This window comes from Denticeps clupeoides, chromosome 1 (genome assembly GCF_900700375.1).
Source record: "Denticeps clupeoides chromosome 1, fDenClu1.1, whole genome shotgun sequence".
Lineage (NCBI taxonomy): Eukaryota > Metazoa > Chordata > Actinopteri > Clupeiformes > Denticipitidae > Denticeps > Denticeps clupeoides.
Window position 1 is genome coordinate 1,600,927 of NC_041707.1, and position 23,027 is coordinate 1,623,953.

Consider the following 23,027-nt stretch of genomic DNA (forward strand, 5'->3'; position numbering starts at 1 on the left):
AACAACAACAATTAATAACAACAACATTATCGACAACCAATAACTTACCAACAGAGGCTCATCTCTCCATCACACGTCAGCAGTGGCTTACTGAGAAACAACCATTACCAATAACAACAAGAACAAGTAACAACAACTAATAACAACATTATGGACAACCAATAACAACAAGAACTAACAACAGCAACATTACTAACAGCCAACAACAAAAACAACTAGTAACAATAAGAACAACTATCAACAACAACAACATTACCAACAACCCAATAACTAACCAACAGAGGCTCATCTCTACATCACACGTCAGCAGTGGCTTACTGAGAAACAACCATTACCAATAACAACAAGAACTAGTAACAACAACTACTACTAAGAACAACCAGCAAACATTATCATGGTAAGATAAGGAAACTACAGATCTGCATCACACACTCTCACACACACTTGTTTGTAGGCACATTTTAAAGACAGTGACATGTTCTATCGCAGTTGAGCAGCGCTTGGCTGGTTTTTTATTTACGTCTATGATGAAGTCATTTATCATCTGACTGTGTCTGTGGACAGCAAAGGTCTTGAACTGAGAAGAAAATGGGAAATGTGTCAGTCTAAGGACCTCAAAAAAAAGAAAAATGTCTGGATCAACCAAGTCCAGGAAAACAGATAAAAAAATGACCTTCACCTTCAGTGGACTGAGATAATGTACATCTTTGTTTCATCTGTTCATCAGTTCCCATTAATATTCCAGTTCCCAGCTCTACTCTGTGTTTCCTCACTGTTTTTATGAAGTGCTCCTGAATGGAGAAGCCGAGCTTTGGAGGAATGAAGAAACATCAGAGCTTCATCCTGTTTAAGGACGCTCAGTGGTTGAACAGGATGGCACTACCTCCTATCCCGAAATGGCAATGAAAAGTCAATCATCCATCATTCAAGCAGCATGTGGACACAATGAAGTTTTCTGCAGGCTTCATGAGGTAGAATTTTGGAAGACTGATCATTCTCAGGGGCTGGGTGGGGGTCGGGACAGCTGGTGTGTGGAGATAAGACCACCATGGCTGCTGCTCCTAAATTACCACGGATATCAGATCCAAGTACAGATTTTGTATAAGAACTAGCAAAGGAGTCGAGACATAGTTACATCATGACAAGCCCAGCTGATCTTCAGCCCACATCAGCACTCATAGGACAGAGATCGTTTCACCAGATCATTTCATCAAAATCCCCATCTATTCATGAACCTCTTCGTTCCTCATTCACTACGACAATCAAATCACAATGAATCAATCTGTAGCATATGCTGGACAACAAGTCTCAACCGTGGAGGCTCCACCGTACACGATGTAAAGGAACTGCTACTGCTGCCTTGGTCCCAGATACCACAACAGATACCTTCATGGGCAGTGATGATGGTGTATAATGTCGTCTCAAGAGGCCAATCTTCTCAATCTATAGTTAACTGGATCTTCTGACAACACGTTCACAGTTATGAGACTGAATACTAATAATCAATCACTGCTGAAATAATTACAGGTTCGTCTGCTTATTTACTCCTATTTCTGCAATGATCAGGAAAAAAAAAAAAAAAGACAAGACAGGTTGGTGGACCGGTTTATTGGTCAGCTTCATCAAAGACAATGCCCCAACAGAGAGAAGATGTTCATGATGGACAACGATGTTCATGATGGACGAAAACCCTGATGAGTGGCTGTTTCCCACTCCCATCAGTTTTTTTACCATCATCGTTCATATCCACATTGATGGTATGTGGTGTAATAATAATAATAATAATAATAATTCATTCATTATTACCATCCTTTCATTTTCCACTTTAGTTAATAACAATAAAAACAAACAAACAAATAAAAACACAGAAGCGCTGTGGAGTGTAAGATAATCTGTTTAACTTATAGGCACCAAATTAAAAAAAGTCGCACGCGCACTATGGCAGTTGTGAGAAAGTAAGAGCAGGAGGACGGAGGAGAAGTACGGCGACGGCGCGTCTGAAGGTGTGGTGCAGAATGTGGCGAAGGCGTGGTCATGTGACGGGAGGAGAGGAAGGTCCTGCAGCTCACAGCAGATGGAGATGGAGGAGAAATTTGAAGGTTCTCATTGGTTCCTCACAGTCCGTCCGCTGCAGAACCCAGCTGGTTCTGTTTCAGTTTTAAACAAGGTTCCGGAGACACGAGATTCCCTTCATTTACCCGGAGGCGGAGTCAGTCAGTGCGTATCCCCGCGACTGTCCCGCTGGGGGCGTCGGCACCCAAGAAATCAACAGGTAGAGAGAGCGTCCAACACACCGCAACGAGTCTTAAAATCCCCCCCCCACACACACACACACACACAACTAAAACCATTAAACCACTCTCTCATACATACACACACACACACACACAACTAAAACCGTTAAACTGCTCTCTCACACACACACACACACAAGTGCATTCCCTTTTGCGGAGTCCTGTTCCTGACTCCACCCTGAAGAGCAGCGGGTGTGGCGGTGCGTCTCACGGCGTCAGCAGCCTGTCGGCGTCGGGGTACGTGGGGTACTTCACCGTCTCCACCTTCTCCTTCACCTTGTACGAGGGGTAGAGGCCGGTGCGGCCGCTCTTGCGGTTGATCCCTTTGGAGAAGCCGTCCCAGTGGTTTCCCGCCACGCCGATGACGTCGCCGGGCTCCAGCGGGATCTCGTCCGTGCCGTGCGGCTGGTGCCTGTAAATCGCCACCTGGTTGTGGGCGTTCTGCCCTCCGAAGTAGTAGATGTCGTCCAGAGAGTGAAAGTGGGACGAGGCGTCAGGGTGGAGCGTCTGCATGATTTCGTACGCAACGCGGCACACCTGCAGGAAAGCACAATCACACACACACACACACACACACACAATGAGCAAGGAGAAATTTTATCTGAACCAGGGCCCCGTCCACATAAGAACGTTTTTCGGTAACGTTTCTATGTGGTGGTAGCGGCCTAGCGGATAACACACTCGCCTATGAACCAGAAGACCCAGGTTCAAACCCCACTTACTACCATCGTGTCCCTGAGCAGGACACTTAACCCTGAGTGTCTCCAGGGGGGGACTGTCCCTGTAACTACTGACTGTAAGTTGCTCTGGATAAGGGCGTCTGGTAAATGCTATAAATGTAAATGTATCTGATCTGGCGCATTAACACGGACGTAAAACTATTAAAACGCAGTTATTCCACATCAACTCCACCACTCGTCCCTGGCGTATTAAAGTAAAGTGACATGTGATACACAGCAGCACAGCACACGGTGCACACAGTGAAATTTGTCCTCTGCATTTAACCCATCACCCTGAGGGGACGGTGCTTTGCTCGGTGGCACCTCAGTGGCACCTTGGCGGATCGGGATTCGAACCGGCAACCTTCTGATTACGGGGCTGCTTCCTTAACCTCTAGGCCACCGCTGGCCCACTTATCCTCTATACGCTGCACATTTCTAATGAAAAGACGAGGCTGGAGAAAAACCAGACGGCAAACGAGGAGGTCGGGGAGTTACAGCACCACCTACAGGTGTGGAGGGGGATTAAAACAGCGTTCGGGACATTCTCTGCATCCATGTGTGGACGGAGGTTTTTTAGGAACTGAAAAGCCGTTTTACAGAAAAGCATTTTTATGTGGACGCGGCCTACGTTCTGCACAACTTCCTTAAATTCCGTTAGTAAAGGCAGCAGCACCTGCGAGGAGAAGGTGCACACCAGGAAGTTGGACTGAGACAGGAAGTGGATGTCCAGGATGACGCCCTTGAGGGAATTCTCAGTGTAGCGGTTGTGCAGGCCGGCCGACCAGGAGATGGAGTTATCACTGATGAACTCGTACTCAGGGTACCTGTGGGAGGAGCAAACAGGACATACACTCAGCATGCATACTTATACACATGCACCCAGACACACACACACACACACACTCACTTGGTCTTGGCCTCCTGCAGCAGGGCGGGGTCGTCAGTGGCGAGGTACACGCGTTTCTTGTCGATGTGGGTTCTGAGCGCCAACATGCTGTAATGTTCCTCAACGTGCTGCATGTATTCCTCTATGGGGTGAAACGCCGCCTCGGTCCCGACCTTGTCGGTCCTCCGAACGTGCACTCTGACACACACACGCGCACACACACGGTTCCTGTCAGTGGGTGAAAAAAGCTCCCTGCATGGGCAGAAGAGTGGGCGGAGCCGGTGGAGCATCTCACCCAATGACTGGATGCTTGAACCCAAGCCTGGTGGTGGCTTCCTGGATCTCCTTCTCCAGCCAAGGCTGAGGGCGGATCAGGTACTTCACAAACTGCGACACCCACCAGACTGATGGGTCGCCATGGAGACGGTGCAGGCGGTCGGCGAGGTCCTCTGGGATGGCCAGAGGCAGGTAGGGCGGCCGCGGGTGGAGGCTGTCCACGATGGGCAGCTCCACCACCTGAACGCTCTGGTCATTCGCCTCACCTGGTGACAAGAGGCAATTGGTGCATTTTATGATGCAATTGACATTTAGAATGAATTCTTATTCATTAAACAAATCACGTGAGAGAATCAGGTGTGGGGTAGACGTCGGACGGAACAGACCCACCTGACCAGTGTCCAGTGGAGGTCCCGGTGCGGTCAGTGCAGGTCTCGCTGACGGGCAGGAAGACCGACTCCCAGCCCGCGGTGGCGTAGCGCCAGTTGTGTGACTCCAAGATGAGGGTCCGCTGCGTGCCGTACGCAATCATGAAGCAGTAAACCACATGATGCAGCTGACAGCCGTAGCCACACCCCTTATTAATGTTACACACCAGCTTACGGGCTTTACTACAGTCCGCAGGGTTCTACACACACACACACACACACACACACACACACACACACACACACACAAGATCTCGTCAGCAGTGGTGCTTTGGACAGGAAGGGCCCAATGTGGGTGGGTCCAATGTGAGGTGACAGTAGGGCGGGGTACCTGCAGGTAAGTGATGCGGTTCTGGACCAGAGCGGTCAGCTCTCTGGCCTCCTTCTCCCTCCAGTCTCCTGCTCCGTCAGCTTCGCTCAGGTAGTGCAGGTCCATCATTACTGACCTGGGCAGCGCAAAGGTTCAAAGGTCACGCACGGTGCCAACGGCCGAAACGGGAACACAACGGGTACGTGTTTTCCTGGTTGCGAGAGTGTGTGTACGTAGGTAGCTGTAGTAGCCTAGTGGGTAACACACTCATAGCAAGACACTGAACCCGGAGTGTCTCCAGGGGGACGGTCCCTGTCACTACTGATCATAGGGCGCTCTGGATAAGGGCGTCTGGTAAATGATGCGTGTGTAGAACAATATTGGAGAACAATATTGAATTGGTGCTCAGAGAAGAGAATCTCTTTCTCTAGACAGGTCATTATTTAAAAAAAAATCTGCAATAAATGAAGGTAAATCAATATTTGATCAACGATTGACATGCATTTGTTACGTTAACGTGGTTTCCACTGGTTTATATCGGTGTCCGAGACGTCTACACAGTATTGTATGTGTGTCACCTCTCCTGGTGTCCCATGTCCTGCAGCAGGGTGTCGACATGTTTCTGTAGCTCCGCCCTCTCGACGCTGGCAAGTTTTTTTATCTCGCTGCGGGTGAAGAACCAGAGCTCCCTCACACCGTTCTCTATCTTCCGTCTCAGCTCCTCCTGGTCCTTCCCAGGGCCTGGGGTCAAAGGTCACCACAGACACGATATCGTATGTCAATGAACTTCACAGCATGCGGTTTGCCTAGTAACTTTTAACGATGGAAATGCAATGGTGTGTGTGATCTCACCATCAGCTGGCACACTCTTGATCGGTTCCTTTGGCCGAACGGCCACAGCACCCTCCACTGGACCCTCAGGCAGCCTGGAGAGGCAGTATGTGTGTGTGTGTGTGTGTGTGTGTTAAAAAGGCAGACAGATTAACACATCATAGGGAAAGACATCAGCAACAGTAGATTTAATATTAAACGAGAGACGGTACCTCGGGTTTGGTGTGTCATTACAGTTAAATGACTGCACTCAATTAATCTTTAAACTTTTACGTGTGTGTGTGTGTGTGTTTAGGTGTGTCCTGTCTGGCTAACATCCTTCACCACAGCCAGGTGCAAGAGATAAGTAGTGGACATGTCCATAAACACACACACACACACACACACACACACAAAAACCAACAGCTATATACACTTGAGTTTAAAATGACGTCTATTACGATGTATTTCATTTCTCCTGTGGAGTTTATTCAAATGAAATGAACTGACCGCAGTGTCTCGGCCATCCTCCTCAGATCCTCGTTCTGCTGTTTGAGACGCTCCAGCTTGGCAAGGATCTTGGACAGCTCCCGACTGGAACGTTCCGGATGCTCACTGTCACGCACCAGGTGCCCCCCGATGTAGAACAGCAGGGTTCCCCAGGCCAACAGAACCAGCATAATCCAGCGCCACGACCCAGTCCATGGTCTCATGTTTATCTTGGTGCTGCCCGACTCGGGGCTGGGGTCAGAGAGAGTGTGTGTGTTGTCAGGGTCACAATGCCGCCCCTCCCGGCATCTTCATAATCATCATCGTTTCAAAGGAAAGTCAGTCTTCGCTGCATTAAAACATGGCTGCTGTGTCTGGTCCAGTCCTCCGGCCACTGATCCAGGGTCAGTGCAGGTCCTGGTCTAGAATCCCCCTGTCAGAACACAGGAAACAAATAAGGATGTTGAGCTGCTTCCTCTCACCGAGGCCAAGTTAATAAGCCACGTTGCTACTTTCACTGCATCGCACTACGAATTGTGCAGCAAGGTGTTCCTGACAACTGCTTAACAAAGACATACCATGAAACAAACCAGAGGGTCACCACAGCCACCACCACCGTTACAACTACAGCTATAGGGATCTTCAAATGGACCATTATGGACACGTAATCTAGACCATGACACTGACTACATCCTGGACTTCTCCAACCCTACAACTGTAGGACTTATTATTATATCATCCCCAACCCTGCACTGACACCATTTGCAGGCTCACTCTACCCTGGAAGGGGGTCCCTCTCTGTATCACTCCTTCCCAACGTTTCTTCCTTTCTTTGTTTCTCTCTCCTAGAGTTTTTTTTTTTTGTGTGGAGTTTTTCCTTGTGTGCAGAAGGGTCAAGTGTGGGGGGTGTCAACTGCAGGGCCTGTCAAAGCCCATTGAGACATACTGTATGTGATTTTGGGCTATATAAGAAAGAAATGTTGTTGTTGTTGATGTTGTGTTGTGGTCAAGCGGTGTAGACGGGTGTTGAAGTCGGGCGGCAAGGAGTAGTGGTGGCCTGGCGGGTAAAACACCGGACCCGAAAATCAGAAGGTCACCAGTTCGAATCTCTAAACTGCCAAGGTGCCACTGAGGCCCCCTTGATCACACGCTGCTCCCCGGGCGCCTGTCATGGTGCCCAATGGTGATGGTTAAATACAGAGGACACGTTTCACCGTGTCACCGCGTGCTGTGCTGCAGTTTGATGTAGACAGGCGATGCAGTGGGGTTGTGTAGCCGGGCGTTGTCTCATCCTGATTTGACCCGGGGTTAAAAACTGATCACAGATATTGAGCCCAGCCACTGAGGACGCAGGTGACTGTGTATTTGTTGGTAACAGTGCAGTGGGGCGGTGTATTTGTTGGTGACGGTCCCAGGTCTGGGGGAGGGTTGTGTCAGAACCAGACCGGCTGATCCGCCGTAGCGACACCTAGTGGGAGCAGCTAAAAGAAGATAAATGTCCGTTGTCGTCAACACAAAATCAATCAGCTCCGCCCCACATCTCCTTGGCAACCAGTGGGAGTGTTTCAGTGTTGCTGACTGGCAGCTACTGCCTCACCGCTGGGCAGGATGCCGCTTTCAGAAAGGAAATGAAACTTTATGCACTTTGAGAAACCAGATCTTGGCTCAAACATACGCCAGGATGGCTCCGTGCTTGTAAAATTCTCATTCTAATCAAGACCCATTTATATTTTTCATTAATCATTAATAATTGATCACAGCGCAGGAATTAAACCCTGGCTCTTCAGTCGGAATCTAAAACACAGCCCCTGCACGCCGGGAAGTAAAATGCTCTCAGATTTTTCAACAATATTTTCAATGGTCGCCACAGGCACGTTCTATATTAAAGTGGTGCATAACAAATAAAAAGATCTATTTTTAATGTTTTCACAATGCATTATGCATGTCAGCTTCATAGAATGCATCAGACATTATTTTTTAAAGATTTGCGGCAGTGCTTATATATAATTCTGCCACACACATGTAACACACACACACGTGTCTTAGTGTTGTATTTATATGTGTGTGTAAGTGTGTGTGTGTGTGTGTGTGTATGTGTGTGCATGCATGAGTTTGCATGCATCTGTGTATGCATGTATGAGTCCTTGTTTTGGGTGAAAAGAATCACCACCTGCTGTTTCTGTGGAAACCAGTGGATTAACACTAGCGGTGTGAACATTCACTGGTCTCCCGATTCCATTATTGATTCATATAATCAATTTTCTTTTACATTAAGTCACTTTATGTGTCAAATAAACGCTGCATGCAATGTTTTCTTGGAAATCCTGATGAACATTTACATTTACAGTATTTACCAGACGCCCTTATCCAGAGCAACTTACAATCAGTAGTTACAGGGACAGTCCCCCTGGAGACACTCAGGGTTAAGTGTCTTGCTCAGGGACACGGTGGTAGTAAGTGGGGTTTGAATCTGGGTCTTCTGGTTCATAGGAGTGTGTGTTACCCGCTAAACAGCATTAAGCAAACACCAGTGAAACGCCAACCAAACGCAGCTACAAGTCTCTTTCCGAAATTCAGCCTTGGTGGAGAATTCCAGCCACTTTGATCCCACAATGAGATTTCCCAGGACGCGCCATTTCACTGTCTGTAGCTTTAAATGCTAATGAGGATGAGAGAGGCGGGACGAGGAGGAGAGCGGCCTATAGAAGTTGAGGGGGCATTCGTGGAAATGACATCATCAACACAATCCACAAACCACAATGTTTGGCGCAGACAAGAAGTCGTGTCGGCGTTTTTTCAGAAACAGACAGTCTCGGGGAACTCGTATTAAAGGGTGGTAGTAGCCTAGTGGTAACACACTCGCCTATGAACCAAAAGACCCGGGTTCAAATCCCACTTACTACCATTGTGTCCCTGAGCAGGACACTTAACCCTGAGTGTCTCCGGGGGGGGACTGTCCCTGTTACTACTGGTTGTAAGTCGCTCTGGATAAGGGCGTCTGATAAATGCTGTAAATGTATTAGTGTTCAATCATCTCACAAAGTCACATTTTCATAGAATTTTTTTCTCCGCCACCAGAAAACCAGAACACACACACACACACAGTTATTGATTGGTATTATGATATAATGACAAGTGAAGAGAAGATCATTGGTTACCTGGTAGTGGGCGGGATTTATCAGGCAGCAAGTCAACTGAATGGATCTGAGTGACGTTAACAAGGACCAGATTTGGGTCATAACATCTCTAAGTGTGTGTGAGGAGTGGAGATACAAACGGAGCTGTTGATGGTGAAATTCAGCAGCTGCACAGTTCAGCTCAGCTTACTGCATGTTCAGGGTGACCTGGACGTCTCAAGTGACACCTGTGTGTGTGTGTGTGTGTGTGTGTGTGTGTGTGTATCAGGTGACTGGTAACAACACATCCAACAAGAACAAGTTGCAGGCGGGCAGGGCGGGATTGTTCCATGAACTCAGTGTGAATGTGCGAGAGACAGAGGGGACAAGGAGATGCTGTGAAGATGACGATGAAGGCGTCACCAACTTCACCAACATCATGTAATAATGGTAAACAAAGAGAATTAAATAATATTCAGTTCTGAATGGGCCGAGAGGCTGAATCACTTTAAATATCATTCCACCTGACTACATTGTACAAGGTCACACAGTCACCTGACCAGCCGCATCTGAAGGACCAGAAATAAATCTGGAAACCGATTAAATCACAATCATTATCCAGTCAGACACACACACCCACACAAAGTCCATCTCACCCTGTGGAACCTCCTCAGCTCATTATTATTTCTACGCGTGTTGCTGCACATCAGGTTCTTCCGTGAAAACGTGGACCCCGCCATCGCAGCCCCGCCCCCCCGACTGTATGGTGTATCTGTTACCCCGGTGGGGAAGCACCATGCGCCATCTGCTCTCACCACCTCCCTCTTCAGAAGCGGGCGTGGCGGTCGCCATCGCAGCGCTGACCTGGCACGCAGACGGTCCTAGAAAATCATGCGACCAGGACGACCTCTGAACCTGGACAAGCTTCGTATTCTGTGTCATTTTGACAGTAATTCTGATGGAAAGAAGATGACCATCACACACACAAACACTCAAGGAGGGGGCGGGTCTAATAAAGTCCAAGGAGACGTAACTCCGGAACCTTCACACGTTTGACAGCCGTAAAAGGACGAGCAACACTGAACGTGCAGGGGACAAGGAGGCGCTTTGGAGCCGAACCCTCAGTGGTAAGAGCTGAATTCTAACTACCCATCGTCCCCCCGAGACCGCAGGGCCATCGATCAACATCTCTTCACCCTGGTGCACGTGTGACTGACCGACGGTGACGTGTGACGTACAGGGAGTGGGCGGGTCCAGACTGATGCTGCTGCCGCCGCTATGATTGGTCCAGATCAGGAGTCGGCAACCCGCGGCTCTGGGGCACTTTCATCCTTACTCTGCGGCACCCTGTGGTTTTGGAGAAAAGAAAAAAAAAAAAAAGAAGTGCATTTTGAATAAATTTGAAGATTGTTGTGATCTTGTAACATTAAGATGCAACGTGTGTCATTTTTTTTAAATATGCGTGGATGATTACATTTACATTTACAGCATTTACCAGACGCCCTTATCCAGAGCGACTTACAATCAGTAGTTACAGGGACAGTCCCCCCCTGGAGACACTCAGGGTTAAGTGTCCTGCTCAGGGACTCGATGGTAGTAAGTGGGGTTTGAACCCGGGTCTTCTGGTTCACAGCGAGTGTGTTATCCGCTAGGCTACTACCACCCTGGTATGATGATTTTTCAATATGTGTCAAAAATGGCGTATATGCCTGCCACCGACACCAGAACTGTTGATCAATTTGTCCAACTAGGACAAACACGACTCCTCTTGGGGTGAATAAACACTTTCCAAATTACTGAGCGTTTAATGACATTCATATGTTGACTTCAACATATGAATGTTGTGTAGAGTTAGCGTAGCGCCCACTACTTTAGAGCGACCAGATCTCCTCGTTCCCTGAACATGTCCGGCCGGATTGTTTCATCAGACAGACAAGTGTACATTCAAGTGTTTAATGCACACAATAGCAATAGAAATTGTTCTTTTAACACGTGGCATAAAAGTCAAATAAAATAATATATGCAGCGTCGTCTTCATGTTTGTTGCGGCCGCTCTGTTCACTTTGGACCTTTATTCTTATTCTCTTTACTTAGTAACTGGAAGCCGTATTTTTTTTAAAATAAAGGAGCATCATCGTCATCATCATCATCATCAGGAGAAAACCAGTTGGCTTGGTGCTGTAGCTCCGCCCACTTCTCAGAAAGAGTGTGAATCAGAGGAAAAGAAGCTCACACACACACACACACACACACACAAGAGAGGGCGACTCTGATCTGTGACAGTAAAACGTCACTCGTCCCACAGAAAAGAATGTAAATAATCCGTTACACAATGGAGTCGCCACACAGTACACTGCTCCATTGTACGTGTGGGGTGGAGCTTTTCATGAATGCATGTAAATAAGAAGCCATAGAACAAGAGAAGTGTGTGTCACAAAGGAACAGTGAGATACCAGGACGCGGAGCGCAGGAACGACGCGATTGGACCATTTCCTCCCGGCCAACTACACACTGAAACAGACAATTCGTTCTACCGTCCCACCAGCAGGAGACCAGCAAGTCCTCACGGTCATGACCGTAAAGCCGAAACTTGCCTCTGAGGATCCTGGTGAAATAAACAAACTAATAACCCCTCTCATGTTCACCGGGAACACAACCCGGACCCACAGGAAACATAATAGAGGAACGGCCCCAGACTCCGCCCAGTTTCTGGGGAAAAGGACCAGTGCGATGGAGAGGAGAGATAATGGAGCGGCAAACGTGTGTTTACGGTTACACAGCACCAACACAGGAATGCGGGGTGCGTGTCCAGGAGAGACAAACCACAGGGATTACACACACACACACACACACACACACATTTTCCAGAGAGACTTACAATCAGTAGTCACAGGGACAGTCCCCCTGAAGACGCTCAGTAGTAAGTGGGTCTTCTGGTTCATACCCGCTACGCTACTACCACCCTACACACACACAAAAGCAAATGCGTGGGTTGGTACCACTCCCAGTACAATTAGACGCCAGAATTCTCCGTTATGATTGGCTGTGAAAATCCTGGTTGATGGCGTAGAAGAAGGCGTGTTGGTGGACATGGCTGCCATAGGAACCGTTTATAGTTAAAGAGCCGTTTATAGTCGCAGGCTACACACACGCTGCCATTATTACTGCTCGGTTACCAGCCTCGCTCTGGCGGATCAGGTGTACGTACAGCAACACACACACACACACACACACACACACACACACCTGTACGGTGCTCAGGTAACCCCTCCGTGTGCAAGGCCGTCTAATCCTGATCCGAGTTCAGCTCCGTGCAGCGATCAGGATTAGATCGATAATCCACTAATCAGATTAAACACAAACTTCCGTTCAAGCACACACGTGTGTGTGTGTGTGTGTGTGTGTGTGTGCGCATGTGTCACGGACACGATGCTGCGCGTATTTCCCCGTGAAGCTCGACCAGACTGTAATGCTGCAGGGGTCCAGTCTGGATCCCCACGCCAGCAGGGACCCCGGGACAGGCCGTCTGCCCCACATTTTAGGTAAAGCAGTCAATATCTGCAGGAGACACCGAGCGAGGAGACGTTCTGCACAGTCGGTGAGGTCCAACGGCTGAAAAATTCCGGAGGAGACCAAAGGTGGAGAAAAAAGGAGATGAAAAACACGCGCACACACACACACACAAACACACACTACAAGTGTAGTTCTGGAACAGTCCAGTGCACGCTGCGTTTCCATTGGTTACATCCCTGCTGCACCGCGGAGGCGACCCGAGGGAGTCCGCAAGGCGAAGGTCCACAGAACATCGAGTTACTCTCCTGACTCAGGGAACGGCGATCCAATCGGGCCAATCCGGCAGGCCCCGCCCACAATCCTCTTAGTGGCGAAATCCTGCCCGGCCGGCCTCAGAGGTCACATTCCACGACGGATCACCGGACCTTGCGTCCCGGGTGCGGGTCCGGGTTCCACCTCGTCCACGCGGACGTTTTTACCGTTTCACCGGCGTCCAGCATTTCGGCAGAAAAACGCCTGGTTCGGACGGGGCCGTAACTCTCGTCGCATCTAAAAGATCACGTGAAGCCACGCAGAAAAGCTGATGGGGTGCGGCGTGATGCATCGATAATCGGAATCGGATAGTCGGAGGGCAGCCGGGTTCCGGGTTTATTGATCTTATTGACCGTACGAGCAGGTCAGGAGGTCAGCAGAACACGGGGACATGGCAGGTGAGCCTGCGGGAACACGGGAGGGGTCAGTCCGTCCCGCCGTTCCTCGTCCTCCGTGCTCCTGAACGGCGAAGGACCAGTTCCGCCACGTCTCGCATTTCTGCCGTTCCACAAAACATAATCCTCTGATGACAGCAGCTATACAGAGTTCACCGCCGGCGCTCCACCGGATTCCGAGGAGATAACGGGCGGCCACGTTCCTCGTTAGAGGACAAGTTACGAGGAGCACGTCGCGAACAAGTCAAACCGCAATTTCAGATTTCGGCAGCAGCCACGCGCCAACATATTTAATTCTTCGGAGCTTGGATTCCTCAACGGGACGCTAGAAAATTTTCCATTACGATTTTTTCGATGCAGAGCGACTTACAATCAGTAGTTACAGGGACAGTCCCCCCCTGGAGACACTCAGGGTTCAGTGTCCTGCTCAGGGACACGATGGTAGTAAGTGGGGTTTGAACCTGGGTCTTCTGGTTCATAGGCGAGCATGTTACCCACTAGGCTACTACCACCCAGTAGTTACAGGGACAGTCCCCCCCTGGAGACACTAAGGGTTAAGTGTCTTGGTCAGGGACATGATGGTAGTAAGTGGGATTTGAACCTGGGTCTTCTGGTTCATAGGCGAGCATGTTACCCACTAGGCTACTACCACCCTAAAATGGATGCTGAGGAGGTGAAAGGGAGGCTAGACTTTTTACATAAACAGTATTTACCAGACGTCCTTATCCAGAGTGACTTACAATCAGTAAAGTGATGCGATTGTCACTTGTGATACACAGCAGCACAGCACACGGTGCACACAGTGAAATGTGTCCTCTGCATTTGACCATCACCCTTGCTGAGCAGTGGGCAGCCATGACAGGCGCCCGGGGAGCAGTGTGTGGGGACGGTGCTTTGCTCAGTGGCACCTCAGTGGCACCTTGGCGGATCGGGATTCGAACCGGCAACCTTCTGATTAAAGGGCCGCTTCCTTAACCGCTAGGCCACCACTGCCCCCGCTAGGCCACCACTGCCCCCAGTAGTGACAGGGACAGTCCCCCCCCCTGGAGACACTCAGGATTAAGTGTCCTGCTCAAATGAGGTTTGAACCTGAGACTTTGTGCTCTTCTGGTTCAGAGGTTAGTGTCGTAGCCACTAGGCTACTAGCACTTATCTTACAGAAATGGCAGATTACAGTAATAACTATCATTACATCCGTTCAACGCCGGTGCCGTGAGATGGACAGAAAACAGAAATATGATTTTCGGGGCCGTGTGGCTGAATTAGAACGCCGGTCGCACCAACATGAGCGAAAGCCGGAACGTTCGCTATTCCAAGTTTCAACCCACAAGACGGCAGTTGAGTAACCAGCCCCGTTCATGAACTGGTTTCTGTATGGCGCGGTAAAAGGGCTGAATTCTGAAGGAATTCTTGGCCAGCGTGACCTGTTCATGCAGCAATCCGTGGCCGCCGGAAAGCCCGATCTGACCTGCTGGACACGCCGAATGAACCATAGCCAGGCGCTGGTGAAACACGTCTTCAGCAGCAGCATCTCAGGTCGCTGACAAAACAGAAAGAAATCTTTTTTTTTTTTTTTAAAGACCGACCAGACACCTGGTCGCGTGTTCTGGAGGAGGTCCGTCACCATCTTCAGTCGGAGTGCTGCTGGTGTGGAAGATCTCGCAGACATTGTCACATCGAACCTGAAACATCACGTCGACCACAATGACTTTTTATTGCCAAGACGCAAAGTCGTAATTGTGCCGTGCGTCGCTTGTACGAAGCCGCCCGGTGACGGGCGGGGGCCTGAAGATGCGCGTTTCTTCTGCGGCGCTGCACGTTGATGGAGTGGAGAGGGCGTAATAGCAGCGCCAACGCCGCCGCCTCAGGGCACTCGATTCTGCGCCCGTCTGTCCCGATTTGTCCACTCGTCCTGCTCGGTGGTGTCATGTGACCGGGGCCTGGGGTGGCAAACTGGTCACTGTGACGCTCACGGAGGTCACCCGGGGTCACGCAGACACGGTCAGTGCGTGATCATGATGTCAACTTTCAGAAAGAGAACGTGGGAGGGGCTTGACCCATAATGATACGCCCACATGCCAGTTGCTCCACCCCTTTATGATCTCAGCGGGGTGGAGGTTGTAAGCACCTTTATCAAAAAGCAGGAAACATCCAAACTGATCTGAGGTCAGAGGTCGGCTAAAGGACAGAGGTCAGAGTCCTGACTCCGCCCCAAGCATTTAGATCCACCACATGTTCCACATCCATACGGGACAGGGACTGGAATTGATTATTTTTTATTGATACTGACGGCATTATTGATTCAGCTCATCTGCCCGATTCTATATTGATAAACCCCGCAGAAGATGGTGGTGGAGGAAATGTCACCTTTCCACCACTACTTGACACACACACACACACACACACACACACACACACCAGACCGCACCCATCAGCTGTGTGTGTGCGGAAGCCTAGCGGGTAACACACTCACTTATAAAAAAGGGAGACCACAGAGTCGCAGGTTCAAACCCCACTTACTACCATCGGGTCCCTGAGCAGGACACCGGAGTGTCTCCAGGGGGGGACTGTCCCCGTCACTACTGGTTGTAAGCCGCTCTGGATAAGGGCTCCTGGTAAACGCCGTAAACGTAAACATCTCCTTTTCCAGATAAACCATCTCAATAACTTTCACCGTCCAACACAAATGAACAGTTTACTGTTCCTCTGATCTTACTGGTGCGTGTGTGTGTGTATGTGTGTGTGTGTGTAGTTATAAATATAGCAGGAGTGCGGAAAACTGCTGTTGTTAATGTGTAACAGTTTTATGGGATAAAACACAACACCCTGAACACACTCACGCAGACAAACACCACGCCACAGATTACCCATAAATTACCCACCATTATCAGCCTGTACGGGTGGGCGGGTCGTGCTGACTAATGTGTGACCAGCGGAAAAAACCCCGCCCCACCTGAAACCACAACCATCATCATCATTATTACACCGGAGCTTCAACAGGGATCGGACCCAACAGAACCTTCTGGACTAATCAGGTTGCAATCTTCTCACATTCGGTCATTGATATTGATCATGTATCGATACGCCGGGGTCCAGCAGCATCTGTCCTGGGCAAATTCCTTTCTGCCGCTGTTCTGTACATTCTGGGGTGGTAGTAGCCAAGCAGACCAGAAGAGCACAAAGTCCCAGGTTGGAACCCCACTTACTACCATCGTGAACCCCGAGTTTAAGTGGGGCAGTGGTGGCCTAGCGGTTAAGGAAGCGGCCCCATAATCAGAAGGTGCCACTGAGCAAGGCGCCGTCCCCACACACTGCCCCCCGGGCGCCTGTCATGGTGCCCACTGCTCACCGAGGGTGACGGTTAAATACAGAGGACACATTTCACCACGTCACCGTGTGCAGTGCTTCATAATGACAATCAATCACTTCTCTTTCTGAGTGTCTCCAGGGGGGACTGTCCCTGTAACTACTGATTTATCCTGGGGCAGTGGTGGCCTAGCGGGTAAGGAAACTGACCAGTAATCAGAAGGTTGCCGGTTCCAATATCAAGGTGCCACTGAGGTCCCCTTGATGAAGGGACCGTCCCCACACGCTCCTCCCCAGGCGCCTGTCATGGCTGCCCACTGCTCACCAAGGGTGACGGTTAAAAGCTGAGGACACGTTTCACCGCGTCACTGTATGCTGTGCTGCAGTGTTTCACAATGACAATCACTTCACTTTCACTTACTAGTCTTCTGTAGAAATTCCTCCCTCACCAGGGCTGGTACCAGAAGGTTCTTGTGAAACCATATAAACAAATATTGACCCACAGCAGGAATCCTCAAGTTCACCTGAAAACCAAAGGGGACCGGAGACGGGACCTGACCGGGACAAAACACACCGACTCGTTCGCCGGCGACACGCAGCGAGATGGGACGTCGCCTGGCGCTCACTTTTACGCCAGGTGACAGTGTGTGGCGCTATCACGTGACCCAGAACATTTACCAACACACAGAAAACACGCGTTCATGCGCGGTTCTACACAATATTATACACACACACACACACACGCCGGTCAGCAGGCATCGGGCTCCAGCACCCACTGACCGTAGCAGGGCGTGGGTGCTGCAGGTCGGCTCGAACGGAACACAAAGAGACCCCGGTGGGACGTGAACCGGCGGAGCCGGACGGCCGCCGCGCTTTTGTCTCCGCGGCGCGTATAAGGCGGGACGGGCGCGGGTCGGGAGCGTCGGTGTCCCGGACTCGGTCGCTGCAGCGGCGGCCCCGCCGCCAGCAACAGGCCGCTGCCTCCCGCCGACAGAGAGCCGAGAGCCCTCACCTGCCTCCTGGTTCCCGCGGCGGGCGGGTGCCGGTCCGAGTCCGGTCGAGGCGCTGGGCGGCGGACCTGCGTGAGGTGGGGAAGCGGGGAGAGGAAGTGTGGAGCGGCCGCCTGGTATCCGCGGACCGCCGCCGCCGCCGCCACCTCTACTGCTGCTGCTGCCGCCGCCGGAGATCACGGTTGCCAGGACGCGTCCGTCCAACACGCAACGTTCTCCGTGGAAAGTACCCAGTCAGCGTCACACCATTCGCCCGCCGTCGCGCTGAAAGCATTGCGTGTGGTCGGAAGAGTTGCGGTTAATCTATGCAGATGGCGTCGGTTGTTAAAAGAAAAAGCCAACCAGGCGGATTTTCACGCCCCATTCTGGCAACCCCCATGAAGCGGCGCTCGAGTGGCACTGCGCATGCGCGGGTCAGACCGTTTCACTCTAGCGGTTTACTCCGCTCATCGCCACTGCGAAACACAGGGAAATAAAAATAAAAATGGGATGTGGTTCGTTCTGCATTTCCATTCTGTGACGAAATGGCCGTACGGAAACAATTCACCAGAAACACACACGTTACTAAGTAATCTTCTTATCACACTGACGACGTTAGTTGGACTATTAAGTGCCTTTGTACTTGTGGTATTTATTATCGTTTTTATTTGCACGCATATTGGTATTAAAGTGCCGCCACCACGTGGTGAAATAGGAGCAGCGCATTGAGTAGCTGCGGGGTCAATTGCACAAACATTAACCCTTTATTTTGAACAGATCATTGTCCTGAATATATTGTCCTGGTTTAATTTGATCCCAATTCCATTCCAAAGCTGCTCAGACATGACGCCTGCAACGTTGCATGTCCTGTCTGGGTGGTGATCTAGATCCAACCAATCCAGAACCTAAACAAGTCCAGAGCACCTAGCAGCCAAAACAGTATAGGTGAAGTGGATGGTAATCTTGTCCTAGTGGGACCTTGCAGTGGCAGGTGTAACAGTTTGTCTCGGAAGCAGAAAAGAAACAAATTGACGATGACACTGCAAAAGTATTTGCTAGAAATACATTTTTAGAACCTTAGTGAGCAATATATAATGTATGTTTGATGTATGAATAACGATTCATATTTGGTCTATTTGATATACGTAATAATATATTTATGGAGAAAAGTCCTCTGCATGCATATTCTGTGCATGTTTAATGCGAAGTCCGAATCATGCTGCTGTTTACTGTGTGACGTCGGGGGCTGCGCATGCGCAGACCGCGCCCAGTGCCATAGCAACCCGCGGACAACATGGTGAGTGGGGACAGGACGGTTCTGCACGGCGTCCCTGGCAGCTTTACGCGGGATAAACGCGCCGCCGCGTGTCACGTTGCTTTCATTTGCGCGTAAATTTGTGTAAATTGCTCCCGCAGTTCCGCTTCCTGCGCTGGCGTGGGGCTTATTAAAGCGAGTAGCCGTTAGCATAGGCAGCTAACTCGGGCTCCTTCTGCCTTGACTGGCTTGTGTTTAGAATTGAAAGCCCTGATCAGCTGGTCAGAGCCCTGAGTGGTCAGAACCCTGATCACCTGGTCAGAACCCTGAGTGGTCAGAACCCTGATCACCTGGTCAGAGCCCTGAGTGGTCAGAACCCTGAGTGGTCAGAACCCTGATCAGCTGGTCAGAACCCTGATCACCTGGTCAGAGCCCTGAGTGGTCAGAACCCTGATCACCTGGTCAGAACCCTGAGTGGTCAGAGCCCTGAGTGGTCAGAACCCTGATCAGCTGGTCAGAGTGGTAATCAGTCATTTGTATAGCCATAGACTGCAGTATATCATGCATTATGGTTTTGTTCCGTGATCTGGAGGACTTGAGTGTTATTGTGCAGTCTTTTCCGCAAGGGTAATGTTTTGTGTTCGGTTTCAGGCGAAAGCGACGACCATAAAAGAAGCGCTGGTGAAATGGGTTTGTATTCTGCCGACGCCGTTACCGGGTAAGTACAGGTGGAGAAGGTTTCAGCTGGGGCTGTGTGTTCCACCAGGAGGAGAAGACAGGGGAGAAGGCAGCTGAGGCCACGGCGGTGAAACTCTACAGCCAGATCCCGCCCATCGAGAAAATGGACGCTTCGCTCGCCGCCCTGGTCAGCTGCGAGTGAGTCAGGTCTTTCCCCCCACGGGCCCATTTAAAGACCCTTTCCTTTAAGCGCCGTGTCCATGATGTCACTCTTTTCCCCCCGCTGACCAGGAGACTCTCGCTGTCCACGAACTGCATTGAGAAAATTGCCAACTTAAATGGCCTGAGTGAGTACGAGCGGCGAGCGCCGTATAGAACGCGGTGGAGAACAGGTGACTGCTGTATTCACCTTCCCCTCTGTTGCAGAGAATCTCCGGATTCTGTCCTTGGGACGGAACAACATCAAGAACCTGAATGGACTGGTAAGCCAATTCCCAGCGTTCCCCTCCTCTGGGCCGCGGTAAACTCAGTAGAACCTGTTTCAACCCGGAGAACTTCTTCTTCTTCCTCCTGTCCCGCGCGTCTCCGTCCTGCAGGAGGCCGTAGGCGACTCTCTGGAGGAGCTGTGGATCTCCTACAACCAGATAGACAAGCTGAAGGGCATTCACGTCATGAAGAAGCTCAAAGTGCTTTACATATCCAACAACCTGGTGAAGGAGTGGGGTGAGTGTGACAGCAGTGCATGTTCAGTTTTTTTTCTCATTAGTCGCGTTCCTCAGACGTTCCTCAGACGATTTAATGTTTCTCGCTCCTCACACCTTTCTTTAAGCCAGTCGTAGCAACATCTGTGTGAGGAAGGGGGGGTGTAATGTGGGGGTCTGCTTGCAGCTGAGTTCCAGAAGCTGGCAGACCTGCCTGCACTGGTGGACCTGGTGTTTGTTGGAAACCCCCTGGAGGAGAAACACTCACAGGATGGGAACTGGCTAGAGGAGGCCACCAGGAGGCTCCCAAAGCTGAAGAAACTGGATGGTGAGAAGCACATATGCAGGCTTCCTACGGTCATTAAGAACCTGGAACAGTCAATTTTCTTGTGAAAAGGTCTTGAAATACGAGATAAACACCTAGTCATTGAAACGCGGATGTATAAGGAAGTACTTAGTTCCCGTAAGACCGCATGAGAAACATTTCTCTACGTTTAAAGCCAGCGCAGGTCTGTAGTATCTTTGCTGGCTTTACGTAGGGAACCACGTCACGTGGTGTTGTGTGCGTTGCTTCCATATTCCATATAACATTCTCAGCTGTGCATCTCCTTTTAAAAGTCAAGATTGAAGAGATTTATTGTCGGTACAACAGTACGCACAGTATAATAGGGGTGTGTATTGGCAAGGATCTCACAATACACGAATCGATTATATCACAATGTCGTGATACTGTACATATTGCAATATTCTACAGTTCACTGAAAATGTAAAAACAGAGCTGATATACAAGGTGCTGCCTCACTCTGCCTGAAATGCCAGGCAGCAATTCGAAATACCCAGCTGTACAGCGCCATCTACAGGACAGGAGGTTGTAGTCGCACACTGATCCTTATCTCTTCCGACCTCACAAAATAAACGCTCAACAGCATCAGAATATTGATATTTGATGTCCATGTATCTATACAAAGTCGTACGTAAAATATGAATATTCAAATGATGATCTCTGCTGGAACCTGATGGGTCCATTAGAAACAATGTCATCTAAGTTGAAGTTTCCCTGACATGAAAAATTTTGCTTTTATATCAGTCTTGTTGGTCCCCATTATACTATGTCTAAAGTGTCTTTCTGAAATTCAGCCTCTGTGCAAAATTACAGGCACTTTGATCCAGTCCCACTATGAGATTTCCCAGGATGCACCGTTTCGGTATCTGTAGCTTTAAATGCTAATGAGGAGGAAAGAGGCGGGACGAGGAGGAGAGTGACCTATAGAAGTTGAGCGGCCATTCGCGGAAATGACGTCATCAACACCATTCACCAACCACAATGTTTGAAGCAGACAGGAAGTTGTGTTACCTTTATGACGTCATAAGGGGACAACTTATCTCTGAGCTGCTGCTCTCTGAAGAGTGAAGCAGATTGGCCAAAGCACTCTTTACACCTATCGCCATTTTCATGTCAGGGGACCTTTAGGCTTTTCAACGTCATCAGATTAGTTTAATTATATTTTGACAAATTAGACTTTGCACAGAAACTTCAGTGAACGAATGGTCATGGAAATTTGCCTTAGAGTAATTGAAAAGTCATGGAAATTCTTCTCTAAATATGTGTAAGAGGCCTGGTGTGGCCCTCCATTCCTGTGTGTGTGTGTGTGTGTGTGTGTGTGTGTGTGTGTGTGTGTGTGTGATACCATCATGTTAAAAAGGTGGAGGTGATTAGACGTGGGATATATATTCACTTACAGTATGTCCTTCTTCTTCTGCAGGTCACCCTGTGATCAAACAGGAAGAAGAAGAGACGGAAAGAGTTAACACACGTTCTCCATAACTGACGTTCCCTTTTTTTTTTTTTTTGTTTATTTCTGAAGATCTGAGCACCAGCACATTTGAAATCTGGAGTCTCTTTTTACACTGTGTCAGTACCGTAGAAGAGACTCTTTTCCCAGAAGCACACAGTCAGCGCAGCATTAGTTGGCGGCGTCTGAGACTGGTGCATGACACTAACCAGCTATGAGGAGGAGGGCTGCGGAACAGTTTCCCACAATGCACCGGTCAACACCTCACAACACCTCATCATTACAAAGAGTGGTTTACTGGCCGAGCTGCGTACACAATCGTGGTGCAGATTTTCTCTGTCTGTGGCACAAATTTGAAGATTTTTTTTATTTGATTACATTTTTTTAATTAAGTGTATTTAGCTGTTTGCTTAAGCACATTAACAGCCTTATGACACGTTCCTCTGCACGACTCTAAGGGAAATAATGCATATTTTCTATAACGTTTTTTTTTTACTTTGTTTTAAATTATTAGGCACGTTTATATAAATATTTAAAGTCTCGTTGAATTGTAATAAAGCAGCTGTCTGCTTATTTGATTTGGTTCTTGTCTTTATTTTTCAGACAAGTTCTCAAGTTTCTGACCAGTCACGTGTTTTATGTTGTGGGCGGGGTTAAACTCCGTTCGTAATTCTCATTGGTCTCTTGACGCCTCAGTCAGGCCTCACGGCCGGCTTTTAGCCAATCAACGCCCGAGTATCTGTTGAGACGTTTA

General features: G+C 49.4%; 2 protein-coding genes across 8 annotated transcripts; one reads left to right on the plus strand and one right to left on the minus strand.

The window, feature by feature from the left end:
- Positions 1-1,589: 1,589 nt before the first annotated feature.
- Positions 1,590-18,255, minus strand: LOC114800297 (alpha-(1,6)-fucosyltransferase-like). 6 transcript variants are annotated; one of them, XM_028997470.1, is made up of 11 exons: positions 17,870-18,255; positions 10,570-10,678; positions 6,237-6,648; positions 5,769-5,842; positions 5,495-5,657; positions 4,938-5,052; positions 4,569-4,806; positions 4,198-4,444; positions 3,924-4,100; positions 3,690-3,840; positions 1,590-2,831 (listed from the first exon to the last, which is right to left on the minus strand). In XM_028997470.1, exons 3-11 carry the CDS (start codon positions 6,437-6,439, stop codon positions 2,502-2,504), a joined length of 1,698 nt encoding a protein of 565 aa, XP_028853303.1. In that variant the 5' UTR covers positions 6,440-6,648; positions 10,570-10,678; positions 17,870-18,255; the 3' UTR covers positions 1,590-2,501. The 6 variants fall into 6 exon arrangements, with proteins under 6 accessions (XP_028853303.1, XP_028853311.1, XP_028853329.1 ...); XM_028997478.1 differs by having other exon boundaries at positions 10,549-10,678; XM_028997496.1 differs by lacking the exon at positions 17,870-18,255 and adding an exon at positions 17,279-17,591.
- An 857-nt stretch (positions 18,256-19,112) lies between these two features.
- LOC114794302 (dynein light chain 1, axonemal) lies at positions 19,113-22,846 on the plus strand. Of its 2 annotated transcripts, XM_028986780.1 has the most exons (8): positions 19,113-19,143; positions 19,753-19,791; positions 19,868-19,977; positions 20,071-20,126; positions 20,206-20,261; positions 20,376-20,502; positions 20,668-20,808; positions 22,244-22,846. In XM_028986780.1, the coding sequence occupies exons 1-8, from the start codon at positions 19,141-19,143 to the stop codon at positions 22,303-22,305; spliced, it is 594 nt and encodes a 197-aa protein (XP_028842613.1). In that variant the 5' UTR covers positions 19,113-19,140; the 3' UTR covers positions 22,306-22,846. The 2 variants fall into 2 exon arrangements, with proteins under 2 accessions (XP_028842613.1, XP_028842603.1); XM_028986770.1 differs by lacking the exon at positions 19,113-19,143 and having other exon boundaries at positions 19,151-19,791.
- The last annotated feature ends 181 nt before the right edge of the window (positions 22,847-23,027 follow it).

Coding starts and splice junctions, on each gene's coding strand:
- LOC114794302 (XM_028986770.1), top strand. CDS start 19,732: ATGTTTTGTGTTCGGTTTCAGGCGAAAGCGACGACCATAAAAGAAGCG. Junction 20,503..20,667: donor CAACCTGGTGAAGGAGTGGG/GTGAGTGTGACA, acceptor GTCTGCTTGCAG/CTGAGTTCCAGAAGCTGGCA. Junction 20,809..22,243: donor AAAGCTGAAGAAACTGGATG/GTGAGAAGCACA, acceptor CTTCTTCTGCAG/GTCACCCTGTGATCAAACAG.
- LOC114800297 (XM_028997514.1), bottom strand. CDS start 6,439: ATGAGACCATGGACTGGGTCGTGGCGCTGGATTATGCTGGTTCTGTTG. Junction 5,843..6,236: donor AGGATGGCCGAGACACTGCG/GTCAGTTCATTT, acceptor CTGCCTCTCCAG/GCTGCCTGAGGGTCCAGTGG. Junction 5,053..5,494: donor GACATGGGACACCAGGAGAG/GTGACACACATA, acceptor TGCGCTGCCCAG/GTCAGTAATGATGGACCTGC.